This window comes from Dysidea avara, chromosome 7, assembly GCF_963678975.1.
Source record: "Dysidea avara chromosome 7, odDysAvar1.4, whole genome shotgun sequence".
Classification (NCBI taxonomy): domain Eukaryota; kingdom Metazoa; phylum Porifera; class Demospongiae; order Dictyoceratida; family Dysideidae; genus Dysidea; species Dysidea avara.
The window spans coordinates 1,150,398-1,176,091 of NC_089278.1; the positions used below are offsets into that span (position 1 = coordinate 1,150,398).

General features: G+C 39.1%; 9 protein-coding genes across 12 annotated transcripts in view; 3 read left to right on the forward strand and 6 right to left on the reverse strand.

Annotated features, from left to right (window-relative positions):
- LOC136260171 (uncharacterized) overlaps window positions 1-1,623 on the reverse strand; it is a 2,099-nt gene extending 476 nt beyond the window's left edge. Inside the window, exon 1 of the mRNA XM_066053802.1 lies at window positions 67-1,623. Within this exon, the coding sequence (XP_065909874.1) occupies window positions 67-530 (464 nt within the window). The 5' untranslated portion in view covers window positions 531-1,623. The remainder of the gene's footprint in view (window positions 1-66) is intronic.
- On the reverse strand, window positions 562-1,113 carry LOC136259849 (protein NLRC3-like). Its single transcript, XM_066053402.1, has one exon. The coding sequence runs from the start codon at window positions 1,111-1,113 to the stop codon at window positions 562-564; it is 552 nt and encodes a 183-aa protein (XP_065909474.1).
- A 2,187-nt stretch (window positions 1,624-3,810) lies between the features above and the next one.
- LOC136261833 (RNA-binding protein 5-like) lies at window positions 3,811-9,280 on the reverse strand. Of its 3 annotated transcripts, XM_066055909.1 has the most exons (26): window positions 9,121-9,280; window positions 8,898-9,071; window positions 8,625-8,727; window positions 8,443-8,544; window positions 8,323-8,389; window positions 7,218-7,291; window positions 6,969-7,134; window positions 6,870-6,913; window positions 6,711-6,827; window positions 6,595-6,658; window positions 6,487-6,541; window positions 6,377-6,422; window positions 6,290-6,316; window positions 6,091-6,115; window positions 5,921-5,962; window positions 5,739-5,866; window positions 5,618-5,691; window positions 5,463-5,518; window positions 5,354-5,406; window positions 5,088-5,306; window positions 4,868-5,041; window positions 4,744-4,818; window positions 4,311-4,426; window positions 4,199-4,262; window positions 4,079-4,144; window positions 3,811-4,030 (listed from the first exon to the last, which is right to left on the reverse strand). In XM_066055909.1, the coding sequence occupies exons 1-26, from the start codon at window positions 9,216-9,218 to the stop codon at window positions 3,911-3,913; spliced, it is 2,349 nt and encodes a 782-aa protein (XP_065911981.1). In that variant the 5' UTR covers window positions 9,219-9,280; the 3' UTR covers window positions 3,811-3,910. The 3 variants fall into 3 exon arrangements, with proteins under 3 accessions (XP_065911981.1, XP_065911980.1, XP_065911982.1); XM_066055908.1 differs by having other exon boundaries at window positions 6,711-6,913; XM_066055910.1 differs by lacking the exons at window positions 3,811-4,030; window positions 4,079-4,144; window positions 4,199-4,262; window positions 4,311-4,426 and adding an exon at window positions 4,582-4,689 and having other exon boundaries at window positions 6,711-6,913.
- On the forward strand, window positions 9,252-11,647 carry LOC136261835 (uncharacterized). Its single transcript, XM_066055912.1, has one exon. The coding sequence runs from the start codon at window positions 9,330-9,332 to the stop codon at window positions 11,418-11,420; it is 2,091 nt and encodes a 696-aa protein (XP_065911984.1). The 5' UTR covers window positions 9,252-9,329; the 3' UTR covers window positions 11,421-11,647.
- Window positions 11,377-12,762, reverse strand: LOC136261840 (uncharacterized). Its single transcript, XM_066055917.1, has 7 exons — window positions 12,586-12,762; window positions 12,450-12,521; window positions 11,955-12,002; window positions 11,826-11,862; window positions 11,633-11,782; window positions 11,533-11,576; window positions 11,377-11,485 (listed from the first exon to the last, which is right to left on the reverse strand). The coding sequence occupies exons 1-7, from the start codon at window positions 12,721-12,723 to the stop codon at window positions 11,426-11,428; spliced, it is 549 nt and encodes a 182-aa protein (XP_065911989.1). The 5' UTR covers window positions 12,724-12,762; the 3' UTR covers window positions 11,377-11,425.
- On the forward strand, window positions 12,610-15,162 carry LOC136261838 (complex I assembly factor TIMMDC1, mitochondrial-like). 2 transcript variants are annotated; one of them, XM_066055916.1, is made up of 7 exons: window positions 12,610-12,863; window positions 14,085-14,247; window positions 14,297-14,385; window positions 14,463-14,500; window positions 14,545-14,626; window positions 14,680-14,793; window positions 14,841-15,162. In XM_066055916.1, exons 1-7 carry the CDS (start codon window positions 12,763-12,765, stop codon window positions 15,037-15,039), a joined length of 786 nt encoding a protein of 261 aa, XP_065911988.1. In that variant the 5' UTR covers window positions 12,610-12,762; the 3' UTR covers window positions 15,040-15,162. The 2 variants fall into 2 exon arrangements, with proteins under 2 accessions (XP_065911988.1, XP_065911987.1); XM_066055915.1 differs by having other exon boundaries at window positions 12,620-12,863; window positions 14,433-14,500; window positions 14,841-15,161.
- On the reverse strand, window positions 15,019-18,185 carry LOC136261836 (twinfilin-1-like). Its single transcript, XM_066055913.1, has 10 exons — window positions 18,084-18,185; window positions 17,860-17,937; window positions 17,748-17,800; window positions 17,564-17,692; window positions 17,081-17,176; window positions 16,926-17,030; window positions 16,739-16,867; window positions 16,537-16,690; window positions 16,366-16,487; window positions 15,019-15,310 (listed from the first exon to the last, which is right to left on the reverse strand). Exons 1-10 carry the CDS (start codon window positions 18,106-18,108, stop codon window positions 15,155-15,157), a joined length of 1,047 nt encoding a protein of 348 aa, XP_065911985.1. The 5' UTR covers window positions 18,109-18,185; the 3' UTR covers window positions 15,019-15,154.
- LOC136261837 (protein-S-isoprenylcysteine O-methyltransferase-like) lies at window positions 18,144-19,161 on the forward strand. The gene has a single exon (XM_066055914.1). The coding sequence runs from the start codon at window positions 18,194-18,196 to the stop codon at window positions 19,055-19,057; it is 864 nt and encodes a 287-aa protein (XP_065911986.1). The 5' UTR covers window positions 18,144-18,193; the 3' UTR covers window positions 19,058-19,161.
- On the reverse strand, window positions 19,029-25,252 carry LOC136261834 (serine/threonine-protein kinase TBK1-like). Its single transcript, XM_066055911.1, has 26 exons — window positions 25,094-25,252; window positions 23,958-24,063; window positions 23,763-23,906; window positions 23,589-23,718; window positions 23,447-23,537; window positions 23,307-23,397; window positions 22,176-22,238; window positions 22,021-22,115; window positions 21,862-21,972; window positions 21,704-21,818; window positions 21,582-21,655; window positions 21,222-21,348; window positions 20,911-20,980; window positions 20,789-20,850; window positions 20,649-20,740; window positions 20,500-20,601; window positions 20,398-20,450; window positions 20,275-20,345; window positions 20,121-20,230; window positions 19,995-20,071; window positions 19,905-19,944; window positions 19,747-19,845; window positions 19,598-19,694; window positions 19,402-19,544; window positions 19,275-19,346; window positions 19,029-19,162 (listed from the first exon to the last, which is right to left on the reverse strand). Exons 2-26 carry the CDS (start codon window positions 24,057-24,059, stop codon window positions 19,141-19,143), a joined length of 2,253 nt encoding a protein of 750 aa, XP_065911983.1. The 5' UTR covers window positions 24,060-24,063; window positions 25,094-25,252; the 3' UTR covers window positions 19,029-19,140.
- Window positions 25,253-25,694: the final 442 nt, after the last annotated feature.

The following is a 25,694-nucleotide window of genomic DNA, read 5'->3' on the forward strand; positions in this document are numbered from 1 at the left end:
CTATAAACATAGTACAATTAATGTAGTTATCATTGCAATAATTTTATTGAGAATATCATATCTTACAATTCTACTTGTAGTGGAGTAGTCACACCATGGCTCTGTCTGTTATTGTGTTGTTTAGTTAATATCTCCACATCTCTGATGAACTGGTCATCATCTGTTATCCACAGTACTAACAGTTCAAGTGTATAATTTTGTTGTAGTTGTTTCACAATTTGTAGTACTGTTGATTGGTTCAACCTCTTCTCACCAGATGGCCTAATCCTCAATTCCCTAACAGTGTTGTTGATGGTCAACACTTCTGCTAGTAGTACACAGTCACCGGGAGAGATGTAAACACTAAGTATTGTCAATGTTGTGGTAGTCTTGTTGACCTTTAGAACTTGTACAAGACTTGATACAGTTTGATGATGGAGAACACCTCTCCTAAACTCCAGCTTGTTAATACTACTGTTTCTACTAATACCACTGATCAGTGTGTGGTATGCTGCATCACTTCCATCATAAAGCTCAACATGTTCCAACATAACAGTGTTAGCTAAACTATCGCTAATTGTATCACATACACTTGGTACAGTAAAACTGATAGACTTCACATTGTGTAGAGCTTTTGGTAGAGACAAACAACATGATGTCCGGCATTCCTGTACCAACTAACCCAACATGTTCCATTGTAATTGTTAGTGATTGTAAGATAATGTCAACACCATTGTCCCCTAATGGAGTACCTGATAGTTCAATATTACAAAGAGATGAACAATGAGTAGTTAATAATCCTTTATTAAGGTATATAGCACCAATACCATTACTCCTCAGGTTAAGATGTTTAAGTGTTGTATAAAATTGTCCTACCAACTTCTCCACACCATTGTCACCAATTTCATTCCAATCAAGGTGAACAGAACTGATGGCTTTGTTATAGTGAATCATTTGACCAATTTTATCTGCTCCACTAACACCTAACTTACAACTTGTCATTATTAGTTCGCTAAGAGAAATGTTTCTACAATCAGCTAGATACTGACATCCATCAGATCCTATATCAGTATAACTGATATCCAGAACAGTGAGGGTCTTGTTAATGGATAAAATCTCACCAAGTGACTTCATATCTGATAATATTAATGAATTTAAGCTTACTGGTGACCATAATGATGATGAGGACCTTACTAGTGATAATTCTGTCATAATATTGTTATCATTCAGTGACTAAAATATGTTAATGTGATCAGATAACTTGTTATAACCAATTATTAAGTTTAATGATGGGATATTTTGATGATAAAAGTGAAGCAATTAGAGAACTACAATCATCAGTGATATCATTACCCCACATCCTGAGGTGAAGTTGTGAGGAGTTATCATTACATGACATTAATGTAGTCAGTAATATTCTACAACCTTCATCACCAATGTCACAATAGCCAACATTAACTAGCTTCAGTACTCCTCTATATTGTTCCAACAGGTAACCTAAAGCACTACAACTAATCTGGTCTAGTCTACAAAATGATAGGTCAATATTACCATCAAGATGATCTCCTAACAGTTGGATTAGTTCATCATTCTGAGTCTCATACAAACAATGTAACAATTCTTCTCTTTTTATATTTTGACTTGACCCACTTGGAGCCATAATGAATTTATATCCATGTAGATCAGCATCACTATTAATTTTATACATCATGTATTAGCATGCAACATTCAATTAATCACCTTACGTACATGTTTATGAGGATCCGGCTCCAGCTGCTTATAGGTGTGTCACGAGTATAAAAAGCTTGAGAATATGTAATTATGTAATTTCTTATAATAGTGATTGCTGTAATTTAACACTGCACAAAATCATAATTTATCACTGCACACTTTATTAGGTTTAACACTGCAAATTTGTTAAAGCCTTATTTTAGGCCCTGGGAAGATGTTGATTGATGCTGTGCCTGGTATCATCTTCATGAGACTCAATCATGAAATGAGTGGGAGTGGACTCTGTAACCACACCTCCCTTATCCATGCCCCACACTGGTCCCTTTTTGTGGTCTTGTTTGGTTGCATGCATCTGTCTGTCTGTCTGTGAATGCGGACCTGTGAGAAGGCTAAAGCCTGTCAATACAGGGAATCAGAAACATGTAATTAAAACGTTGAAGAATGCAGAAAAAAAATCCCAGACCCAGTGGTGACTTGATCCCCAGCAACATGCAGTCTAGGCACACACCGAAGGAGCCACAACAACCGAGATCTCAGATTGCATCTGCATGTCTGAAGACTTACCTGTCATTTAGTGTTTTATGCACATCACAGTGTTCTGCATCATGACATTTATCATTGATTGGCTTCATCAGAAGTTACAATTGTATTGTAGCTAGGTCAGTACAGGGTGTATGGGGGGGGAGGGGGTTCCAGAAATTTTATACCTTTTGGATTACTTAAAACAATAAGAAATTGAAACTTTAGGTTTCTAAAACCAGCTAGGATCCAGCACGGGATAGCCAAATAGGACGCACTATAAACCCTCACACATTCTGAACCATAATTTGAGTGGAAAATATGCTCTTAATAAAGTATGTAGTCAGCAATATCTATACTCTAATAAAACAGTCATTTATACAAAATTCCTGTGTGCCCCTGAAGTGTTTTATTTGATCATTTCAAGGACTTTGAACACACATGCATGCATGGGATTGCATTTAAATTAATGCTTATACCAGTACGATTCACAACTCTCTTAGGACATAACCCTCATCATGCTGCAGAGTTGGCACTCCCAATAATAAAATAAGGCATATACCACAACCAAGAGTTCATAATATAGTAGTGGGGGTTCTCTGCCAGCTGACACAAAACACTTGAAGACTGTAAAATTACGATGTTCTCTGGGGTTAGCTACCTGTGTGCTTAATTAATACACTTTATTGCATAGCTGCCTGTGTAGTACCCAATTGTGGGTTTTAATTAGCACATGAGCTGAAACAATTTATCACATGATGATGTAGCTACAACTATGTTTTTTGGAGTTCTACATACATAATATTATATATATTTGCTATTTTAAAACATCACACTGATGTTTTGTATTTCAATGTCTTGGAGAACCTCAACTGTTGTGTGATTACTAGAAGTGTTGGCATGCAGTGATACTTAGAAGCTAGTCTATGCATAGAAAATATACCCAGTATATATTTATTATCTATGGTCTATGCATATAATCAGTTGAATATGATGTGGAGTATGGCCACTTTCTCATCTACATCTGTTTACTGTCAACACTAAAATTCTGCATTCTTCCATTTTCTGATTTCCTCATTAAGTAAAACAATTATTGTATAACATTAAAGGTCAAGTCACTTGCCTGCCAGAGTGGCTTAATCAAATATTGAGACTACCAATTATTGTCACCCTCAGAGATATTAAGGTGAGTTCATTCCAGTAGTGTCCACACTGCCAGGTCATATTCTTGGTCACATTCGCCTTGGTAACTCATCACCAGGTAAACCAGCTTTCATCACGAGCTGGTCACCATAAACTATTAAATTGTGATCAAGGTGTTGGAATGAAGATAGTCAGCTATGATTTTGATCAGCCTATCAAACTGAAAAATGACTGGACTACCATTTTTGGAAATGGAGTTGTCTAACTTGACTTGATAGGCAATTGTTTCAATTCTGTACACAGTTATCCTAACAGTTATCCTAACAGTTATCTAGCAAGACTGATCTATTAGATTCATCAATAGAGTGTGTTTATTAGAGTAACTGAACAGAGCTCTGTATGTAAAAAAATTCACTATCTGAACACTTTCTATCAGTCTACTGGCGTTTGAACGTTGACTAAATCACAACAAAAACACAACACTACAACGAATACTAACACAGAATTAATGATAATATTGAGGTGGAATAATCGATAATTATTCTGCTATTTCTTTAAATCTCGCCAATGTCAATTGCTTGATAGTGTCCTTGTATGTACCAGCTGAAGTGTACAAACTACCTGAGCCTAGTCCAGCCCCTTGTGTCCTCTGGTCAGCCTGTACAAAGGACAGGTAAAATAAGGGATCCCATTAGAAATACAACACCTTTATGGGGTCCACAATTCCTTGATTGTCTTTCCCCAGTCCTTGACCCTCAGACCATCCCATAGCCTAAAAAAAAAGGCCACGTTTCACAAGTACCTCTCCTGTAACTTATCCCCTGACCTTCATCATCATGTTCCCTACATTGTTATCTTCAAGAGGTGTTGACATACTGAATTGTTCATAACTGCAAGACCATACATGGAATAGCTGCCCATCATCATTTTTGTCTTACGGTACTGGAGCATCTACTGATAATTCTTTATCAATTTTTTTCTTCCATGCAGGTATAATGGCTTCAGATCTTCCATATTTATCCCTCAATTCTTTAGCACGGTCACGATATTGGTACTGCAGTGATAAGGTTGTATACAGATCATAAGATGTTCAACCACCAAAACATGGCAGTAGTAATCTAAGGCTGTGTCAATATTCTCTGAAGCACAAGCTCTAGTTGTATTCCCAATGTATTAGGTTGGACCACACCCTCTATGTATAGTTTGGACTTCTTTCTTTATAAATTAATTAAATATAAATAAAATAAAAATTATTTCGTCTGATGCAATACGGTGTCAGTGTTCCATTGGTCGTTATTTATAGTATGCTCCCCTCACCTGTTAGTGTGTAATGGTCTGTGTCAAAGTGTGACTACAACAGCAAGTGCTCACCTCTTGACCTGAAGACTTTGAAGAACTACCAGCAGCTACAGCAGCAGCAGCACCTAGCGACTTCTGAAGATTTTGCTGTGTGAACAGATGACCACTAATATATGGTTTGGACTGTTCCTCCTACCTTATGTAGATCAGAGAATTGCACATGTTTATTTAGTACATCACGGGAGGGGAACTTTCTCTTGCATAGCAGACAAGTGAGTCCCTTCCAGTCCACTTGTCCTACGTCCATCGACTGCTCAAGTGGGTCTATGGCATGTGTGCTGATTTCTGACATGTCTATACTAGACTCAACCTGGAGTGGGGTATAACACAATAGCACACCTAATAAGGGTACACACCTCTAGGGCAGCTGATAATGGTATTCGTTCACTGGACTGCACCAGTTTAGTTAATGTGTTGGGAGCACTGACAGAAGCAAAAGCAGCTGCTGCAGCCATGAGTTCTGCTTGTCTCTGCTTCTCTTCTTTCTCTTGTTGTACACGTAACTGTAGCTCTTTCTGTTGGCTAGCCTTTGACTTGTTAACTCCCTTAGCCCATCGCTCCATGTTCTTAGCAATCTAACAAGTTGACACATATACAATCAATAATTAACATCATTAACAACCTCTTTAGCATTCATAGGTGAAACTATACTACTAGCACTTTTTTTCTTATTCCCTGCAGAATAATAAGATATTCAGTATTGTGTTAATGGAATAATATGGGTAACTCACCAGCTTCACCAGTTGTAGAAGTAGTGGTAGCTGTCTGCTCTGTACTAGTAGATTCACTAATGTACACAAAAATGCAACACTTAGTGGACACACATGTTACACACACACACACACACACGCACGCACACACTAGATACAACAAAGTCAGCACTCACTTGCTAACTGGTACATAAGTCTGAGTGCTAGTATCATAATAGCAATACTGCTGGGTCTGACCATTGTAGTAATACTGTACAACAATTAACAAGTAAAGTACAAGATGTACAAGACAGATACCTGTGACTTAGGATCAAAGTACAATCCAGTACTAGAGTCGTAGTAGAATCCAGAGGTGGCGTCATACAAGTATGTTGCTGGCAGGGTACACTGTGTACCATCCCCCAGTGTAACAGTGGGACCAGTGGCTGTACATTAGGCAAGTATAATATTCACCAGAATAACAAAAGCATTATACACACCAGGTTTTTCTTTAGTGGCAGATTCTCTCTTGCTATCACCACCTAAAAGGCACAGAAGTTAAGGTACAGAAGTCAAAGAAATGACAAACAAATATACCACGTCACAACACAAATCAATACAGAGTCTGGGGGTGATGGGCAGGCATGGCTGACAACCCAACAATACTGACCTTGCTTGCGGCTAGTTGGACTGGTCTAAAAAGGAACATGGAACAATGCATATTGATAACATGTTCATTATGAATAATAACATCAGTAGAAGTAACATTAATAACATTTTCAGCAGCCCATGATGTGTTTAGAATAGCTAATTCACCAAATACAAAGTGTACACCATCAAATAACCACACAACATATAATACTACATACCTGTTGCTTAGGGTTGCCACCATCCGCCTGAACAAATACAACAGAAGTTACTGTCAAGGTTACACAATATTATATTGAATCACTTACATTGGACCATTGGGCTTGAGCAATAGCAGCAGTTGCTACAGAAGTCCTACATGGAAGAGGGTGGTTAGGAAATCAACCACCTATCAAAAGGTCAGCTACAATGTGCTCACCCCACACTCTTAGCACCCGGTAGTGCCCCTTGTTGGCGGGCAAAATCTGCCGTCACTATTACAAGAAAACTCACCACCAACACTCTTATGTTGACATACTCTACTAACCTAAGTTGTCATTGATTTGGAAACCAATATTAGCATGTACAGCTGACAATACTTCTTGAGCTAGCTACTCACAGCAATACACAGTTGATATCAACGAACAATAAAATATTTCCCACCTCTTTTGTACTGTACTCAACAAAACAAAAACCTCTAGACACACCAGTAAACTTGTCACGTATAACTTTAACACTTGTAGGAGCAGCTTCATGTATGTTATATAGAGCTGCTTCAACCTGTTGTGATATGAAATAACTATGACACACTTTGTGTTTCACCTGTAAATCAGTAGCTTGCCCATCCAGGTTCTTAATGATAATACCTGGAGAACAAGTGACATATGAGGATGGTTTAAGAGGTTACAGTGAGGTGCTAACAGTTAGTGATAGCATCAGGGTCGTCGCCCTCATCTGCTTTACGATGTCTGCTACCGTCGCGATCCCCAAATTCACGGCGGCGATAAAACTCATCATCTGGGCGTCTCTCACCCTTGCGTTGGCTAAACTCCATGTTAACTCTGTGTCCGTGTAAAGTGAATATGTCCTGTCAATAATCACAATGGTGTTGTAAGAAAGTTGCCACCAAACAGATCAATCAGTAATACTCCTTGCTGCCAGTAGTCTCACCCTGTTCTCTGTCATCCACCTTGCTGCATCTTCAGCCGTGTGAAACTCCAAGAAAGCAAAACCTCGTGATATTCCTGAAACCATTTAAACAATACCAAGTTGAGTACAGTAATGATAGCAATATCAACTATCATGACAAAAAGGTGACAGTACTTCAGCTGGTAGTATTCCGGTAATAACGCACACCATCGTCTGCTCATGCAACAGAGCTGAAAGGCAGCTTGTGCCCAATAATCAGCTACTTGTTACACTTGATACTTCTCCAACTATTCTACAGGCCGCACCAGTTACCGTACTCTGTATTTAATCACTTGGTGGGTAATAATTAGAATACAGGCTCCTTCACATACATTTCTGAGTCACTTTCATATGCCAGTTTTGGCCTAATCATATATGCTAAACTAATGCTGAAATGTGCACTAATAAAGTTTGCTCAAGGACACAAATTTCAGAGTATGTTACAAGACACTGCTAAAGCCAGGAAGGTATAAAAGCCAGACTGGAACGGAATCAATTAGGACGTATGCCAATTTTATAATTACTTTTCAACAACTTGTACATAATTTTCAACCTGTTTCTATTTAACACGTCTCCTAATGTATAATTCTTCACTAAACTACAGCCAATAAGCTAGCTAAAATAATAGTGAATTTAGAAAACCACCCTAGTTATAAAAAGCTTGGATACACACAACACAAAAAAATATTTCAGTATTTTACCTGCTAAGAAGTAATTCTACTTTGTGATTGTCCTTCAATAGATTTGCCAAAGAAAGGTGGGCATTTAGTAGGTGGGAATTTAGTAGAATTAGACTGGGTATTAAATAGAAAATTGGCATAAAGAGGCTGCAGACAAATCCAGGCAAAATTGCAATGGTTGGGGATGGTGTACAAACTTGTCAAAATGATTTTTTGTTACATGTGTGTCCTAATTGATTTCATTTCAGCTTATATACCTTCCTGCTAAAGCCTAGTAACAAGGCTATGATATACAGTCAGCATAATGGCTATATCATGCTGTTCAACTACTACTACCAGTAACGTGTGCATTCTTGTGGCAGTTAGAGATACTTGCATACTACATATTGCACCAAACGTCAACGTACCATCTCTATCTCTAATAAGACGAACGTCTTTGATAAGTCTTGCATCCGTTTTCATTGCACCATAAATCTATAACACAATTAATTCAATTACAACACACCATACAACACTGAACCACTCACATCATCCTCTATGACAGTCGACATCATGTTCCTCAGCATCACAATTGGGGTTGGTTCAAGGCTACCTCCATCAGAGTCAGCCAGTGTACTGACACGATCATGCTATGAGACACAATACGGCAGCAAGTAACTCAATTGCAGACAACAATCAGCTAAAAAGTTCGCAGTTTTCCAATGAACACCTTCTTGCGATAGTCATCTCTATAATCATCCCTGTAATCATCTCTTCTGTCACGTAATCGATGTTCTCTTTCTCTTTCCCTTTCTCTGTCTCTATCCCTGTCCCTATGACGATGACATTATAGTGACCATGTGACATTTAATTGTCAGTTACGAGGTGGAATCATTGTGCTCTACCATACACCTACAAGTGCTGCTACTCCACTCATAAACTTCTCACAGGGTAAAATACAACTGTGCACTTTTCTGTCACACAGAGCTAGCACGTGGCGCACCTATCTCTGTAATATTCATCCCTGTAATGGTCGTCCCTATAATAATCGTCTCTGTAGCGACGGGAATAATATCTGTCTCTGCTACGACTCCGTGAACGACTTCTACTTCTGCTCCTTCGTCTTCTCCTGCTCCTATCGTAATCTCTACTTCTAGGAGGGCTTCCTCTATCGTATCTGCGTACACCACGTTCGTGAACTGCTCAAAGGAACACTTAACTGTTACCTGTCATATCTTCTTCTCAAATCGTAGTCATCAGGACGAAGGTCGGGACGAGGGTCAGGAAGTCGGTCAGGAAAACGTTCATCGCGATATGCCTCCATTTTGTAAACGCCGTAATCTACGTCTCCATTTCACCGTAACACTTTCACTAAATTGCGCGTGCGCAACGTGTCCATTTTGTTGAATCATTGTGTCCAGTGACGGTAGAAGAGATGGCGTCTCCGCTTGGTACAGGCATGCCTGTTAGGCGAGTGATCCTCTACGATAACGGATATGCTATTTTCCAGAGAGAGGCAACCGTGGTTGGCAAAGGGCACATTGACCTTTTCTTTAAACAGGACTTGGTTCAAAGCGTTCTACAGTCACTGAGGTTTAGCGGTACTGCTGCTGGAAAAGTTGGGAACATTGCTTACGAGGTTACAAAGCCCACAGCTAATGTGGAAATCAATTCTCAAAATCCACTGGCTGACTTGTTGAGGAAACTTAAGGGGAATCAAATCAGGCTCGTGTGTGGTGATGATAATGCGCGTGAAGAAATTATTGGCCGTGTCCTTGGAGTAGACAAAGATCTGTGTACATCACCATCAGACAGTAAGTTACCTCCACATGTTACCATTTTGGCTGACAGTACTACCATGCGGAGTATTCCCATGCACCAAGTACGCAGCTTTGTCATCCTTGAGCCACGTGCACAGCAAGACATAGACCACTCCCTCCAGCTGACAAAAGATGACCAACAAGTTGACATGCAAAAAATTTCTGTATTCTACAGTGATGTAGCTTCTGCAGAGAAGCTTGTATGTCAGTATGGCTTCCAGGTTAAGGAATGGAAGAGCTCCTACCGTCTTGTGATTAATGAAAATGGGACCAAATTTCATATGGAGGGTCTAGCTATAGTAGAGAACACATTGGAGGAAGATTGGGATGGTGTGCAGATCACTTTGGTGGTGGGAGCTCCGGCTATTTCTTCAGAACCATCCACACCTGCTGCTGTTGACCAAGGAGAGTGGCAGTTCCAAGTAAAAGATTTTAGTGGTGCCTACTTTGTGATCAAAGCCAACCCCAAGGACTCTGTCATGATGCTCAAAGGTAAAATTGGCCGGAAGAAGGGATATAATCCTTTCTCTTTTGATCTCATTTTTGCTGGAAAGAAGGTTGAAGAAGGACGCCAACTGTCTGACTATACCATCAATAACGGCTCCACACTGCATCTTAAACAAAGGGAGAGTGGAGAGTTGAAGCGCAAGGGTGCTCAAACCTCAAAGCAGCCACAGTTTGTAATGTCAGCTCAGCACAACCTCTCTTACTATCCCATTGATCTTCCGGTCACTGCACAGAGGAAGCAACAGGCCATTGTTCCATTAATGCAGGCTGACCTTGTGGGCCAGATGGTGCTGCTATATGATGAGACTTTCCGCAAGGGAAACCCCCTATCTGCCTTCCTGTTTGAGAACACTACAGGTCGTATTTTAGAGGGTGGCAGCATCCAAGTTTCCAGTATTGATACTTTCCTCGGAGAAGGTCACCTGCCAACACTACACCCAGGAGATGAGTCTCCTCCAATCCCCTTTTGTGTTGACCTAGGAGTAGAAGTGGTGAAAACATCCGAGGTGTACTACCGGGCTTATTACTATGTGGACATCAGGAATGGTGAGTCCTCCATGTCAAGAAAGAAGAGAGAGCGCACCTGTTATGCTATTTGCAACAAGACAGACATGAAAAGAGATTTCCTCCTCAACCATTTCTTCATCGATGATTATGAACTAGTCAGAGAAGATCTCTGCAATGAACAGGAAGAGCCAGTCGACATCACTGATCGTGTTTACCAGTTCCGGTTTGAGATTGCTCCAAAGGATGAAAAGAAGAGGTTTTATGTGGTGGAAGAAATCACTGACATCACTACCAAGAGGATTGCTGACATAACTCAGGAAGAGCTTGACAAACTAGTTAGTAAGGAGTTTGTCAATGAGGCCACAGTTTTAGAACTGCAGAAAGTGTTGAAGCTGAAGTCAGACATTGCTGCTTCTGGGGTGTTGATTTATGAAAAAGAGAGCGAAGTGAGAGAGATCAAGGACACTCAACAACGTTTACGAGATAATATTGATGCTGTGGAAAACTTCAACAAGAGTGAGGCTTCCAAGTATGTCAAATCTCTTGCTGCTGAAGAAGACCGCTTGAAGAGCACTCAATCCTTTATCAAGCAAGAGAAAGCTAATAAGCAGGCTCTGGAGAAACAGCTACAGAAAACATGTAATAATCTCAAGTTTACTCGTAACATGAAGGAATATCGAGGTGAACAGTAATAATATTAAACTTCATTAGTGACAATTGATTGGTCCATGATTGTTCTTCTGTGCTTTCGGTGTACCTAAAGTTAATTTTTATAGCATGTGTTGTTGCTTTAAAACTTTTTACCTTAGACTTTTTAGGTGTAGTAGCTGTAAATTCTGACTTGATGTCTAAAAGAAATTCACTGTAATTTTTACTGAATTTTTACAATAAAATTACTGTAAACCTAATCCAAAGGGAACATATCTTTGTTTGAGATGTTCCGTTAAGTCAGCTGCAAATCTCTTGTGTGTGGCAGGACACGCTTGTGGTGGAATAACAGGATCAGGGACAGTGACACTGTGTCTGATGCAGATGGTCCCCTTTACAACTGAACCTAATACAAAACTGGTAACTTGATAATGTACTCTGCTCTATACCTTCATCGGTCGATTGCACTGCTATCAGAGGATTGTTCTAGTAAAGGAAATAACATTGATGTTAAAACAACCTGTAGCTATACACTATAAGGTGACCACCAGGACAAGTTCCACTACTGTAATACTCACTTTAACATTATCAATTGTGACATCAGCTACATACTGACCACCAACACCCTGTAATAGAACATACACTCATTTATATTGTTGACACCAACTGAAATCCCCACACAATCCACTTGGGAGATCTCTGGAATCTCTTTGAGAGAACCAAGGTTTGTCACACATCATCAAACATCTCATCAACTCAAAGAATAGTTCAACATCTCATATAGGCATAATATTGCGTGGTATCACAGCTACCACAGCAATATAATAATTATGCATACTTCTCATACGAAGATAATATATAACGGCACCAATTTCAAGCGTCATGTTTTGATTGTACATGGCAACACATCACGGGTCTATGATGCATATATTCTATATTGATGACACTCCCAGGAGTATTTGTTTAGAATCTTGGTTAGGGGCTGGAATTTGAATTCTGTTATTCTGTGTGAGGTTTTAGTTGTTGTCATTTGACCACTCTGTACAATGCAGCATCGCCGGTATAGACCTTACTTCTTTAGGTGTGATGTGATGTGTTCCTGCATCTAACGTTAACTTAGTACCGTCCAATTGACCCATATCAAACTGCAAGATAATACACATCGTGACTTGTATGCAACCATCCTCTAGTTATGGCTCTATGGCTTACTTCAGCAGGAGCGCGGATCAAGTAAAGATCTTTTCCCTCAACATTTAGTTTAGCTTTTATTCTCTTGTAGTTGTGTGGTAGTAGCGACAGGCGCCTCTTCTTTGGTGGATTACCTTCCACCGCTTTATTTGCTTGCATTGTTCTAATTAATGCACACTAGGTGATCGCTAAGTGTGGATGGCAGACCGTTACCCAGTGAGCAGTCCTGAGCCTACCAATCCAGAGCATCAAAAAGAAGGTGGATGGAAAAGAGTAAAATCTCTGTTAAAGGCTTCATGGTAAAGTGTTTAGTAACTTAGTTAACGTACATCAGCTGCATGTGTGCACTATTAGAGTAGTTAACTTAACTAGAGTTTTTTTTGACTATTAGAGTAGTTAACTTGCATTTATGCTAGAAGATGGGTCACGTCATCTGACACAAAGGACTTGTTAGTGTACAGCAATCGATTCATGTATACTAGATCCAGAAATGTTGTGCACCGATATAGCCAGAGACAGTTGCATACATGCACAAGGAGGGGTACTCCAATATATCCTGTACTTTGATCTTTGTCCTCGGTCAAAGTGAAAGTCAAAAGTCAAGCTAGAATTTTGCAGCTGGTCAAAGGACAAGCATGATTTGTAAAGTGTATATCACGATCGATACTTTTAAAAATAGCAACGTGAATGTAATTTTACTAAAATATACAGAATTTCAAAGTGCAAATTTTAGTAAAAGTCAAAGGTCAAGGCTTATTTGAGTTTGACCAAGGACGAAGATCGGAGTACAGGATACATAGGAGTGCCACCCAATAGCGTTCTATCAAAATGAAATCAGAGTTTGATGAAGTCAATGATATACATGAAGTACAGCTTTGAAGTGATTTTCAAAGTAATTTTGTAAGCTCAAGAGTTGGGCTACAACATGACTTGTATGTAAGTCACTTTATAAAGTGACTACTGTGTAACCTGCACAGTGTGACCAGTCAGCTTTAGGGTGTTCTAAGCTCATCATTAATGTACAAGTTGTGTTGTCCTGTTTAAGTGTTACTGTGTACTTCACTCTTTATTGTGACATACCCTGGGTTAGTTTAACTCACCAATATGGTGTACAGCCAGGACATGATGGTGATGACAGTAAAAGTGTCAAGAGTATAAACACTATTATTTTATGGCTTCCTCATAGGAAATGTTTGGTTTTGATTGGTCATAAATATTGGGCCAGACATTTGAATTGTAAGATTTTGAGCAGGGTGCTACAAATGAGCCAGATTTTCAGAACTTGTTTAATTTCATCCTTGCGTGTTAAAGTTCAACGTGTACATTTAAATGCTTACGTAACAACTGAATGGATATATTATACAATTATTGTGCTTGTCTACTAGTTCTTCTCAAGCGGCACACACTACTCAGCATAGTAACTGATTATAAAGCAAGTAGGAAAGTACAAAAACACTTTTCAATTTATAATTATTATACTGGCCTCATACTCTTGTAACAACGTTCTCATTTGCTGTTAGGAATGGAGAGAGACCAGAGGAGTTCAAAGAGTGGTACACGTCCACTGTGGTAGCAGGAGTGGCAGGATTCTTATTGGGTGGCTACTCACAAGCTAGACACTCTCGAGTTCACTTTATTGACACACACAACATGCACGTCTTCTCATCACACATACAAGCACAGGTACCATAGTACTGTGTTTGTCATGGAGATGTTATTGACTGGCCAGTAGCGTCAACTTCACTCTGCTGTCTTCATGGGGTTTGTGAGGGGTGGCATCTTATGGGGGTGGAAACTAGGAGCATTTGTGGGTGTGTTCAGGTGGGTCTATGACCATATAAGCTAGTGTGTGTATAGTCTTCATTTAGTGCGTGCCACATTGGTATTACATCATACAGGAATAAAGAAGGTGTCCTCAATGTGTTGACTGCTGGAGGTGAAGTCATAATAGTTTACATGATGTAACGGTGTTTGTTCTAGCTGTCAGTGGAGCATGTTATCGCCTCTTCATTGATGGACTTAGTGGTATGGTGAAAGGAGCTGTATTGGGGGCACTGGTCAGGTACGTTTCCCCAACAATTATTTCCTGTAGTGATGCAATCCAACATCACTCAGCTTCCCTGCTGGTTTTGTGGTCCTTGGTATTGATAAATTACTACTGGGCCCAAAGGCAAAAAAGGAAATGCATCATGTCAAGCAAGAAGCAGTAAGGAAAAGGAAAGAGCAATGGTATTGTTGAAATGATCGTTATAGCATGTTACAACATGTTGAAATAGGCAACAAAGACTTAATGGGACTTCAGACATCATGGCTGATCTTGGAAATGATGACAACTTGGAAGGACTTAGCAAGCACTACAAGGTTGAACCACCAAGTAAAGGAATTATTGAGTCATTCATGGAAAAGTCTCGTGAAAATGCTGCAAGACTTTGGTCTAGAACTTCTGACAAGGAATCAAACAACAGAAATAGTTGATAGCAATCACTAAACCATACAGAAAGAATATTGGAAAAGTAAAAATTTCTCCTAATAAACTAATAGTCCATAAATACAGATATACATAATAAATTATAATAATAGACTAATTTATTTACACATCAGGAGAGGGAGACTTAGATTTTTTTCTCTTAGTGGTTTTGCCTGGAGGTTTGGGCTTGCTGAATTTTGGTCTATATGCTGTCACTGGTGGGTGAATCTCACTGAGCAAGAAGTCTCGTGTTAATTCAGCTCCATCATCAGTCTCAATCTACACAACAAGAGGAACATGCTGGGGTCCAACTATGTATACTAAATTCATGACAACAACATTCATTACCAACATTAAGAGTGCTATGCTACAATCAAAACCATTTGGTTCCAAGAGCAAGAAACACCTTATGACATCACATAGCACACACATACACACAGCAATTTCCCAACACTACATCTCCAGCAAAAGATGTGTTATGCAGAGAATGTGTGGAACCATCTGTGACAAACTTAATGAAGATGTTCACAGGTCATTGGTCATTACACAATAATGTTTACTGTCACAGATCATTCCATTGTAATGCATACTACTTGATCAAGTAGTATAGTAAGGTAATAAGCCATGTAGATCTAATGTCTAACTGTATTTATCACTTAATCAGGTTATAACTAAGTAATGTACACACATTAGGGACCAGACACAGTAGCAAGTCTCAGATCTTGGTAACAGTCAAAAACTACAAAATATTCCAAACCCACAATTCCAAATGGTACAATTTTACATACTTAACATAGGGCAGAAACCTCATTGAACCTTTTTGCCATTAGCACTCTAAGCCCATGCAATGATGTAATGTATCATCTCTATACCAATTACAGGTATGGGTAGGGACTAAAGACACAATAGTGGGAATATGTGTTAATTCCCAACTCATTTATTTAATCATTCAACACAGCATCCTGCACCAAGCACATGAGTATGTTCTCCTAAACAGGCTAAAGAATTTTAGTGTGGGAAAGTGATAAAAGGTGAAGTATAAAATACCCAAATTGGTACTTTAGTGGGTTATGGCAGGAAGTTCATCAATGGCAGCTGGTAAAGGTTTGTGTACACTCAACCAATACACCTGAATTATCAGGTTTTCAGATACAAAATAACACAAAACTTATGACATCTTGAAAATAATCCCTGGAATATTTTTGTGTATACATACTGATCCCACATTACAAACAATGAGAACTGAATATTAGGTACAATACAACTATTATGATAAGCACCAAGACACACATGGTAGTTACGCACACAATTATACATCATGTTGGAGGTAGTACCTTTTTAGCGATGGTGATGTTAAACTGTTGTTCACACACATCAGTAACAGGTCCCTTACATGAAGAGTACAACATCCTCTCCTTCACAGAACACGAGTAGCCGGGACAAGTATAGATGAACACTATGTACACCAGTACACAAACATGTGATACATGAAGTGGTCAGCTTACCAAATGATGGAAAATGGTCCCCTTCATAATCATGAGGGAAATAAAGTACATGGTAACGTGGTGAGTCACTAGGAACGTAAGATGGCAACTGTCCAACATCTAATGTCTTTTCAGTCTGTGCTAAAATGATCGATTCTTCCTTGATATTAAGAGCCTACGATAAGCTAATAACATAACAGCTACATCATGTCTGATGGCTTACCAACTGTACATATGCTAACTGTTTACTCTGAAGATCCTTCAACGCATCCACTGCGTCTTGTTGGAAGGGGAAGCTAATTCCCTGTAGATGTGTAGTCCTAGTGCTGGTACCAGCTGTTCTCATTGTTTGCTGCAAGTCAACAAGTTATTATATTATCTGTACAATACCATCACATCCTTGCTGTTACCTCAGATAACTTAATGTCCTGGAGAAGTTGTTCAGCTTCAGTCAATGGTGGGGGAGCATCAACAGAATCCCTATGCTTGTAATATCCAGCCAGAGTGAAGTCTTCCTGTGGAATAACCAGTGTTACAATATGATCCCCTCATGTTGTCCAGCAACCTTCACTGATCCGCTTATGTCGTCCTTAATGAGACCACCTCCAAAGATCTGCTTCATCGTCGCCTGTGTGGCAGCATACAACATCTTGTCTCGTACCTGCAGGGAACACAACCAACAAAGATTATAATTGATTGCCATTCCATATTTTTTATAAAGTAGGTTTTACACTGGAATCTGTACCAAAATTTTTGTTGCAACAACGATGTTCTCTTTTGACCTGTTGGGACCAAAATCTTCCATACTTATTATGAAGGTTTTTTTTCCTATTGCATCCTTGTTTGGAGAGTATGCTAAGAGAGGGGTACATATCAACTTGACCATCCTAGATGGCACAGGATGGTATACAAGACAGAAGCTGTACAAATTACTTGATTAAGAAACAAATTGCAATTGTCTATAGTATAATTTACTAGGAAGAGTGAAAAAGTAACACAAGTGTATGTGATGGATTACCAAATTAGTGAAATTACAAGTCAATCTCACCAGTGCTAAATCTGGTGTGTATGCCAAGAATATCCACACGTAACTGCCTGAACCGTTCTTCTCATCCAATCGGTAGAACATGTAACAGGGATTCTTTTCTTCTATCAGTCCTGGGACCATGTCATCATAATGTACACAGCAGTTAAGGCATAGCAACACATAGTTAACATGCTATTATAAGGATATCTCCTTCCCAATCCTTATTAGGGTTTATCTCTGCATCAGGTATTAGCGTTTCTATAGTTTCAGAAATGAAATACAGCAACACATTAAATCGTGTCTCAATCAACACTTACCATCCTTAATGGACACTTTCAACAATCTAGTTTTGCCTTTCAGAGCATTGGTCAATACCTCCTTTAGCTCCGGAGATGCTAGGGAAATACAATGACTCAGACACACACCCAACAAGGTATCGAAAGGTCAAACACTGAAGATACCAGCACACGAGGTACTACGACACCATGGTGTTTATTACACAGGCATAGTTACCGCGTAAGATGAGTAGTGCTACACTAACCTTGTATGCCTGTTTGATGGGCCATGGTGATAAGCGAAGTATAAAACTTTCACGTGATTGATCTTAATTTTTCTTTAAGCTTATGCGCGTTAAACTAGTAGTCTGTTGAAATGGAGAATACCAATCAGGCGAATAGCCCGGATCCGATCAAAATTAGTTTGCTGAGTGGTCTAGCAGCAGCAGTGACTGTACTGTGGTGTTATTCTGGCTATTACTGGACATTAGCGATTAATGCGTTATGTTGTATTTTGATGTGCGTTTATTGGAATAAAAGATTCTTCCATCAAGTAATAGCCAGCTCACAGTTCCTAGGAGCTCTCTTTGTCACTGGCCTCATTACAGCATTCTCCGGTATTAACTTCAACTTTGGAGCATACATGGTTGCAATGGCTGTGTTCCATTATTCTGAGTTCCACATGACTGCACTATATAATCGTGATACTCTGTCTTTTGATTCTTTTTTACTAAACCACAGCCAAGAGTATGGTATTGCAGCTGTGGTGAGTTGGGTAGAGTATGTCATTGAGTACTTCATCTACTCCAACATTAAGGCTTTTTCTGTGGTCAGTTTTGTTGGATTACTTCTTGTCATCGGTGGGGAGACCATGAGAAAAGCTGCCATGATAACTGCAAGATCTAACTTCACCCATGTGGTTGCTCATAGGAAGAGACACAACCATGAACTAGTGACCGCTGGTGTGTATGGTTGGGTACGTCACCCTTCATATGTTGGCTGGTTTTACTGGAGTGTGGGCACTCAATTGTTACTGTGTAATCCAATCTGTTTGATAGGATACTCTATTGCATCATGGAAGTTCTTCAAGGAAAGAATTTACTATGAAGAGAGAATGTTACTGGAGTTTTTTGGGGAGCAATATAAGGACTACAAGAAAACAGTTGGCACTGGAATATTTGGAATATCAGGGTTCCCAATTATAGAAAGAATTGAACATCCTAGCATGTCGGATAAGTAGAATATATGCATGGCAATACACTATAAAATGTGTAAACATGTATTTTTATGTAGTATTTTTATAACGTTACTGTTGTGAGACATTCATTGCATCACTGCAGTAAACCTGTAGAATTGTACAACAAATGATGTAGCTATATAGCAGCACCTCACGGCTACAAATTTTTAGGAGAAATAATCCCATTAAATTTCTAGCCGAATGGTAGAAATGGAATTACTTATCAAGTTCTCTGGAGCATGTTTCAGCCATATTAAAATTCTCATCAGTGATCTTGTGCAGCTCTCGTAGGCTAAACACAACAGCAAAGGTGTGTACACTGGGGATGTAGTCACCATTATACTTACCATGCATCAATTTCTGGAGGCAGGTATTGTGGTATGGCAGTAGGAGTTACTCTAGCTGGTGTTTGTCCTGTTGGCCTTGACTCCACTATAGTTCTGAGAGTGTCAGCAATTCTCTGCATACGATGTGACTGTCCAGTCTTCCACTAAACAGCGCCCAATAAAACAAAAACAATATTTAGGCTAAATTCCTCCTTACTTCTTCAGAACTGTTTATATTGTTTTCATATCTGAGTTGTTGGTTTTGAAAGTGTTTCAACAGAAGATGTAAGTCACTTCTCACTGGAACTAGCTGACTACTCAAGGTGGTATCTTACACATGTGAAATGTACATAATAAGAGACTTACCGTAGCCAGTGTTGTAGTCTATCAGAGAGTTCACCTCTTGCTGCAATCAAATCCTTCAATTTACTACCTGCTACATGTAACTGGTGGCCCACTCTACTCCTAGAATATATGCAGAATAAAAATGTGTTTGGTTGACACAAGATCTGTTTTAGATTTACTTTGCAAACTGATGAACCGACTTATCAAAGTCATTCATACCTGTTAAAAGTTGATATTCAATAACATTAATAAGTTACAACATGACATACTACGCATTCTTCTGTCCTTCATGAAGCTGGTGAACACTTCTTTGACTGATCGCATGTGGGACGTCATTGTTTCCACACTGCATACTAACAATGAAGACAGAGCAATGGTATACCAACAGACTTTACCTCTTAGTAAATATGTCCGAACCAAAGGTGGCATCCCACATTTTCAGTCTGTTGATTTCTTCACAATAATGACTGACCTTCTTTACTGGATCATTAAGTTCTCCAAACATCTGATGTTACTTTACAATAAGATGAGAAGGATGGTAAAACTTACCCCACGTAAAGGATTCTCCCTGTAAGCTACTTCTGCTTCCACTTCAACTATCAGTTGTGACTGAGTGATTGCTAAAGGTACCAGCTCTTTAAGAGTATAAGTGAAGACTGTGATTGACCATACCTCCTTGTAGTGAAACATCCAGTGCCTTCAATAAGTCTAACAAGTCCCTTAAACTATTGCAGCATATACAACACTCTTTAATAACATTCTGGAATTAGTTACCTTCGAGTTTGATCAATCAACTGTCCACATAAATCTTTGTGAGTTTTCTTCGTTGATTGAGAGTAAGCATCAACATCCTTGACTTGTTGTTCAACAGCATGACTTTAAATGGATAGGATAATCAAGTACAACAACAACTCAATACACACCTCATCCCACTGGCAGCTAGATGCATCAACCTGTATATCCTCTCCAACCTCTCAGCTCCATACTTGTACTGGTAAGCCACTTGTGTACATGTCTATTATCACAACAACTACTAACATGACCACACTATTGTGTACTAGACCTTAGCATAAATAGCATCATTGTCCAGTGAACTATTCTTAGCAGGAGGTGGATCAACATCAGCTATAGTGGAAAATTAACATTGAAAATGTTTGCAATATGTAGAAGTTAACATTAACTTACGCATTGGAGGAGTAATCAAGTGTTTACTCTCCCAGCTGGGTCCACCATACAAGAACATTGGACGATCCTCCTGTAATATAGGTAATTACCAATGATAGCCATACCGTAAACGACGAAAGTTTGGAGTGACTAAAGTTCGGTGAATTCGAGGAAATTCGCCAAACTTTATTTGCCAATTAGCTATTCAGTATACAGTTCCATATTAGCTGCATGGTAAATTCGCCAAACTTTTGTCCGCCAACCTGTTTTGCATGCTGATTCACCATACTTAAGTCTCGCCAAACTTTCATCGTTTACAGTGATATACTAACCGTAGTTATTGGAAGATCTTTCACTTGAGTAGTAGGAGGCTTAAAGGGATGATTGTCAAAGAATAGTTCCATGTGTGATTGTGGAATTCCAGTCTGTTGAGTTAGGCTGTCCACCAGTGCATCAAGTCTACAGTACAGCAATACAACACAGTATGAAAGATAGGAACAAGACACATGTATAAAGCAGCAGGAAAGCTTAGCAAGTTTTAAATCTATCTGTCCAACACATGTGTTTTTTACTAATAAACACTTGTCAAACTTCACCAATATCTATCCCACTAAAACTAACTCCTCCAGTTAAGCTCCCCTGCTATATGGTAACACATCACACAAGCCCAAAGAACACGCTATATTTCTCACCCTCTCTCCTTCATTTCAGGATCGATGTATACTTTGTAGTACCAGGACTGGGAGATGACAAACACATCAATGACCTTATTAGGATAAACTATATCCACATCATACAGAACACATTATAACACCTTCATTTTAGAAATTCTGTCAATTTTGTGAAAGAATTCGTTAAATTCCATCATCTTGTCAATATTGTTCTCCAGTAAGCCAGCAAGGACGGGAGTGACCATCATTTTAAGTCCCCTTTAATGTGAAGTCACTAACTCACTAACACAAGATAACTCACAGTGATAGTCTAGCATCTTCTGGTAAACGGTCACTATATTCAATTTGACCATTTTGACTACGTTGCCAGCCAGAAATCATACCAGGTGGCTTTTGTGATATTATTTCAAACCTATACCATTGTAATATGATAACAAATGACAGTACATAAACAACCAACATTTTCATCTTGTCTGCTCTCCTCAAGTAGGACTGGAAGGGAAGTCTGCCAGTAGCTGCTTGATAAAATGTCGCCCCAACACTCCACAAGTCCACCTGAAAATTGCAAGATTGCAAGGAGTCAAAATCGATTCTTGTTTTGGTACATTAGCAAACCTTGGCTGAAAATGTCTTCCTTGTGTGAGGATTAACCAAGGCCCTTTCATACATGTCAGGATGCTAGTGTAAAGTGAATCAAATAACATATACCACAGACAGAAACAACAGACAGTTCCTGATGGTATTAAACGTATGTACTGTCTGGTATCGGTTTAGTGGTACACACCAGAAGATTTTTATGTGGAAAGACCAATAGTTAGCCTGCAATCTATTTCAGTGTTTAGCAGATCTGATATCAGTGATGGTTACTATTGGGGACTACTATTTGATCAGAGAGCTGTGTGGTGAAATAAAACCAATGGGAAGGAAATGCAAAATTCAATCCACAAGTGACTCAATTAATTTACATCAAGTCCCACATTCAGCCTTCTACTACCAGAGTTGGGGTAACTAGTTACTTTTGTAACTAAGTTACGTAACGGATTACTTTTAAAGTAACTAGTAATATAACTAGTTACTTACTTTGTAACTAGTAACTTGTAACTAGGAGTAATTGTCTGAAAAGTAACTAAGTTACAATGGTAACTAGTTACAATAGTTACATTGTAACTATAACTAGTTATGCTTAAAAGCAAGAGCACTTCAATTTTTGTGCCATATACACTACAGCCACATTAAGTAGACAGATTCTGTGTACTGTTCTCTATGATTCAGCTTGAGTAACAGAAATAGCATTAATTAAAACTGACCTGAAAGAGCAACAGAATTGTTATTTTAAGTGTATGTATGTATTGCATCCCTTAATGATACATTTCTGAGCAAAATTCATGTTACAAAAGCTAAAAACAAGTCACAATTTATACTATGGAAGTAACTAGTAACTAGAGTACTTAGTTACCTTTTGAAAAGTAACTGTAACTGTAACTAAGTTACATGGGATAAAAGTAACGTGTAACTAGTAGCTAGTTACTTTTCTGAAGTAACTACCCCAACTCTGTCTACTACAGTAGGAGGATGGATGCTTTTATAGAATACCGTTTACAGTACAACAGAACACAGAAGATCTGGAGGTTGAAGATTTCTAAACATTAGTAGGTACATTAAGGATCCACTACCAGTAGTTTTTGTGTGTGCATGTGTGTGTACAACATGTTATTTTTGTTTGCAGTTATTACACAAATAACTAACAAGGTACTCTTCTGTGCCATAATATGACTGAAATGTTTCATCTTGCTGTAGCTCACGAGAGGCTCCAAAGTCAGTCAACTTAAATGAAAAACTGTGCCACACACTATTACAACTATCACACAACAAATTAAACACTCCACCTTCCATCAGGTTTTTGTGAGCGCATGATGTTTCCTGGTTTGATGTCTCGATGGACAATATTTTTCTGATGTAAAAACTGCATTCCATTGGCTAAGAAAGAATCAATTAAATACTACCTGAGTTTGATATCAACGCACTCACCAACGTTAATAATTACTCTCAGAAATTCTTGTTCAGCCAACCCATAGGCATTCTCTGGGGCATCAATCACTTCATATAAATTACCTCCAGTACACAACTCCATTACAATTATAGTCTGTTTACTGGTTTTCTACATCAGTTCAGTAAAGTAGATTATAGAACATTAACACTAACCTGTTCCTCTACTGACAGTAAACTGACTATGTTTTCATTTGATGACAAAGCTTTGATGACGTCAATTTCTCGTTGACGGTTCAAGTAATCATAATTATAACTTCTACCACTGAACACTTTAATGGCAACTTTCTCTCCAGTATCCTAACATGACACAACAGTATCCTAACATGACACAACAAATACACTACCCACCCTGGAGTATCCTGCAAACACTTGAGCAGTAGCTCCACTACCAAGAGCATCTCTGGTGTTCCAGAAATATCCTTTTGACGATTCGATGTGATGTTTACTCATTGCGCTGAAAAGAACACCGCACACAGTTACCTTAAAAGTATCACCGTTTAGCCATAGATTGCATACCTATAGTGTCCGTAGGGTATACTATCTGTGATTTAGTGGTAACACTAAACCACAAGTAACATGGTACCACCCTCTTTTTCTGGCAGTGATATAAACACCGCCCTCAAATACTAGTCTCGCGTGGCCAGACCGCTTTTTTCTCTTTGTCATTGGGTAGGGAGAAAAAAGGGTCTGGAACAGTTCGAATCCCACACTCGTCTTGGCACTCTCCGGTTAATTCGGGGGTGTTAACCAAAGAAACATGATGCGTTTTCAAATAGTAGCCGCTTGCGTCAATCAATTTCAAGCGCGTATTTATAAACCTATCAGCATCTAAAGCTGTCTTTGAGGCGATAATAGATTGAATCGAATGTTAGTTGTTTAGGTAAGCTAAGTCTTTGTTTATTGTTGTGCTGTGGCATTCTTGTTACAATGGAGTTTAAGCGCATGGATTACATACTTGTGACGTAGCCTCGTGACGTGTCAAGACGATTGTGGGATTCAAACTGTTCCAGACCCTTTTTCTCCCTACCCAATGACAAAGAGAAAAAAGCGGTCTGGCCACGCGAGACTACTCAAATTGAATTTGAATTTTGAATTTGGTTTTAAACTCCTATATTCAGCATAGCCGTTCTTCCATATAGGAGGAGTATACACAGTACATACATACATATACATAATATACATACGCAGCACTTACGTACATACATACATACATACATACATACATACATACATACATACATATATGTACCATACTACCACATGTACTTATTTTATGTAAGATTCTGCTTTTTTTCTGACAGTTTTTCAGTGATTCAACCAAAAACAATTTACATAGGGGCAAAACAAAACAAAACAAAATTCCATTCCATTGAAGGAGGGGCCAAACTACTGGCAACAATGGGAGAGGCAAAGTGTGCACACAGAAAGTTCGAATAGCAAGATACTACCACGATAGTGTATACAATAACTAACTGCCAACTTACCTTATGACAGAAGTATTCGGCGATGTAATCAACTTCGCTGAGTGTGCATGAGGGAATTCCCCTAACGACTACCAAGTCTCGTGCTCATTCGGCCCGCGCTAATTGCGCGCAGGTAAACTGTCTACGTGCGCAGGTAAACTGTCTACATGTAACAGCTGTTTCAATGGGATGATGGCTGTGCTATACAAGATACAAAAGAAGAACTGGTTTTGAACTTTAATGCCTTCATTTCAAGCTTAGATACTTAAGGTAGGACTAGTCTCGCGTGGCCAGACCCACTCTTCGCGCGGCGCTTATCGATTGATAATTCTAAGCGCCTAGCTGCGAGAGGGTCTGGTATAGTTCGAATAGCGAAGTTGTTCTGACACCCTGAGCTTTTTCAGGGTGATAATGAAACACCTGGTCAACTTTCATCACGATACGTCATATTGTGGTCTGGTGGCTTACAGAGAAAGGAATGTTGTTAACAACCCGAAAAGTGACGTGGCGTGATGAAAGTTGACCAGGTGTTTCATTATCACCCTGAAAAATTTCAGGGTGTCAGAACAACTTTGCTATTCGAACTATACCAGACCCTCTCGCAGCTAGGCGCTTATAATTA

Bases quoted from the DNA above. Each gene is read 5' to 3' on its own strand.
- LOC136261837 (XM_066055914.1), top strand. From the start codon at position 18,194: ATGGAGAATACCAATCAGGCGAATAGCCCGGATCCGATCAAAATTAGT.
- LOC136261840 (XM_066055917.1), bottom strand. From the start codon at position 12,723: ATGCAAGCAAATAAAGCGGTGGAAGGTAATCCACCAAAGAAGAGGCGC. The intron at 12,003-12,449 runs GTAAGGTCTATA...GTTCTATTACAG, and splicing joins ATCACATCACACCTAAAGAA to GGTGTTGGTGGTCAGTATGT. The intron at 11,486-11,532 runs GTAAAAAGTTTT...AATTAACTTTAG, and splicing joins CTACACCTAAAAAGTCTAAG to GTACACCGAAAGCACAGAAG.
- LOC136261834 (XM_066055911.1), bottom strand. From the start codon at position 24,059: ATGAGTAAACATCACATCGAATCGTCAAAAGGATATTTCTGGAACACC. The intron at 20,741-20,788 runs GTCTAGTACACA...TTGTGATAATAG, and splicing joins ATGATGCTATTTATGCTAAG to ACATGTACACAAGTGGCTTA. The intron at 19,846-19,904 runs GTAAATCTAAAA...CATATATTCTAG, and splicing joins TCGGTTCATCAGTTTGCAAA to GAGTAGAGTGGGCCACCAGT.
- LOC136261833 (XM_066055908.1), bottom strand. From the start codon at position 9,218: ATGGAGGCATATCGCGATGAACGTTTTCCTGACCGACTTCCTGACCCT. The intron at 7,135-7,217 runs GTGAGACTACTG...GATTATTGACAG, and splicing joins GGTGGATGACAGAGAACAGG to GACATATTCACTTTACACGG. The intron at 6,116-6,289 runs GTATGTAGTATT...GTTCCTTTTTAG, and splicing joins GTGGCAACCCTAAGCAACAG to ACCAGTCCAACTAGCCGCAA.
- LOC136261835 (XM_066055912.1), top strand. From the start codon at position 9,330: ATGGCGTCTCCGCTTGGTACAGGCATGCCTGTTAGGCGAGTGATCCTC.
- LOC136261836 (XM_066055913.1), bottom strand. From the start codon at position 18,108: ATGGCCCATCAAACAGGCATACAAG. The intron at 17,801-17,859 runs GTAAGTGTTGAT...CTGAAACTATAG, and splicing joins GAAAGTGTCCATTAAGGATG to AAACGCTAATACCTGATGCA. The intron at 17,693-17,747 runs ATCCTTATAATA...TGCTGTGTACAT, and splicing joins ATAAGGATTGGGAAGGAGAT to TATGATGACATGGTCCCAGG.
- LOC136259849 (XM_066053402.1), bottom strand. From the start codon at position 1,113: ATGAAGTCACTTGGTGAGATTTTATCCATTAACAAGACCCTCACTGTT.
- LOC136261838 (XM_066055915.1), top strand. From the start codon at position 12,763: ATGGCAGACCGTTACCCAGTGAGCAGTCCTGAGCCTACCAATCCAGAG. The intron at 14,501-14,544 runs GTGAAGTCATAA...TGTTTGTTCTAG, and splicing joins CAATGTGTTGACTGCTGGAG to CTGTCAGTGGAGCATGTTAT. The intron at 14,794-14,840 runs GTATTGTTGAAA...ATGTTGAAATAG, and splicing joins AGGAAAAGGAAAGAGCAATG to GCAACAAAGACTTAATGGGA.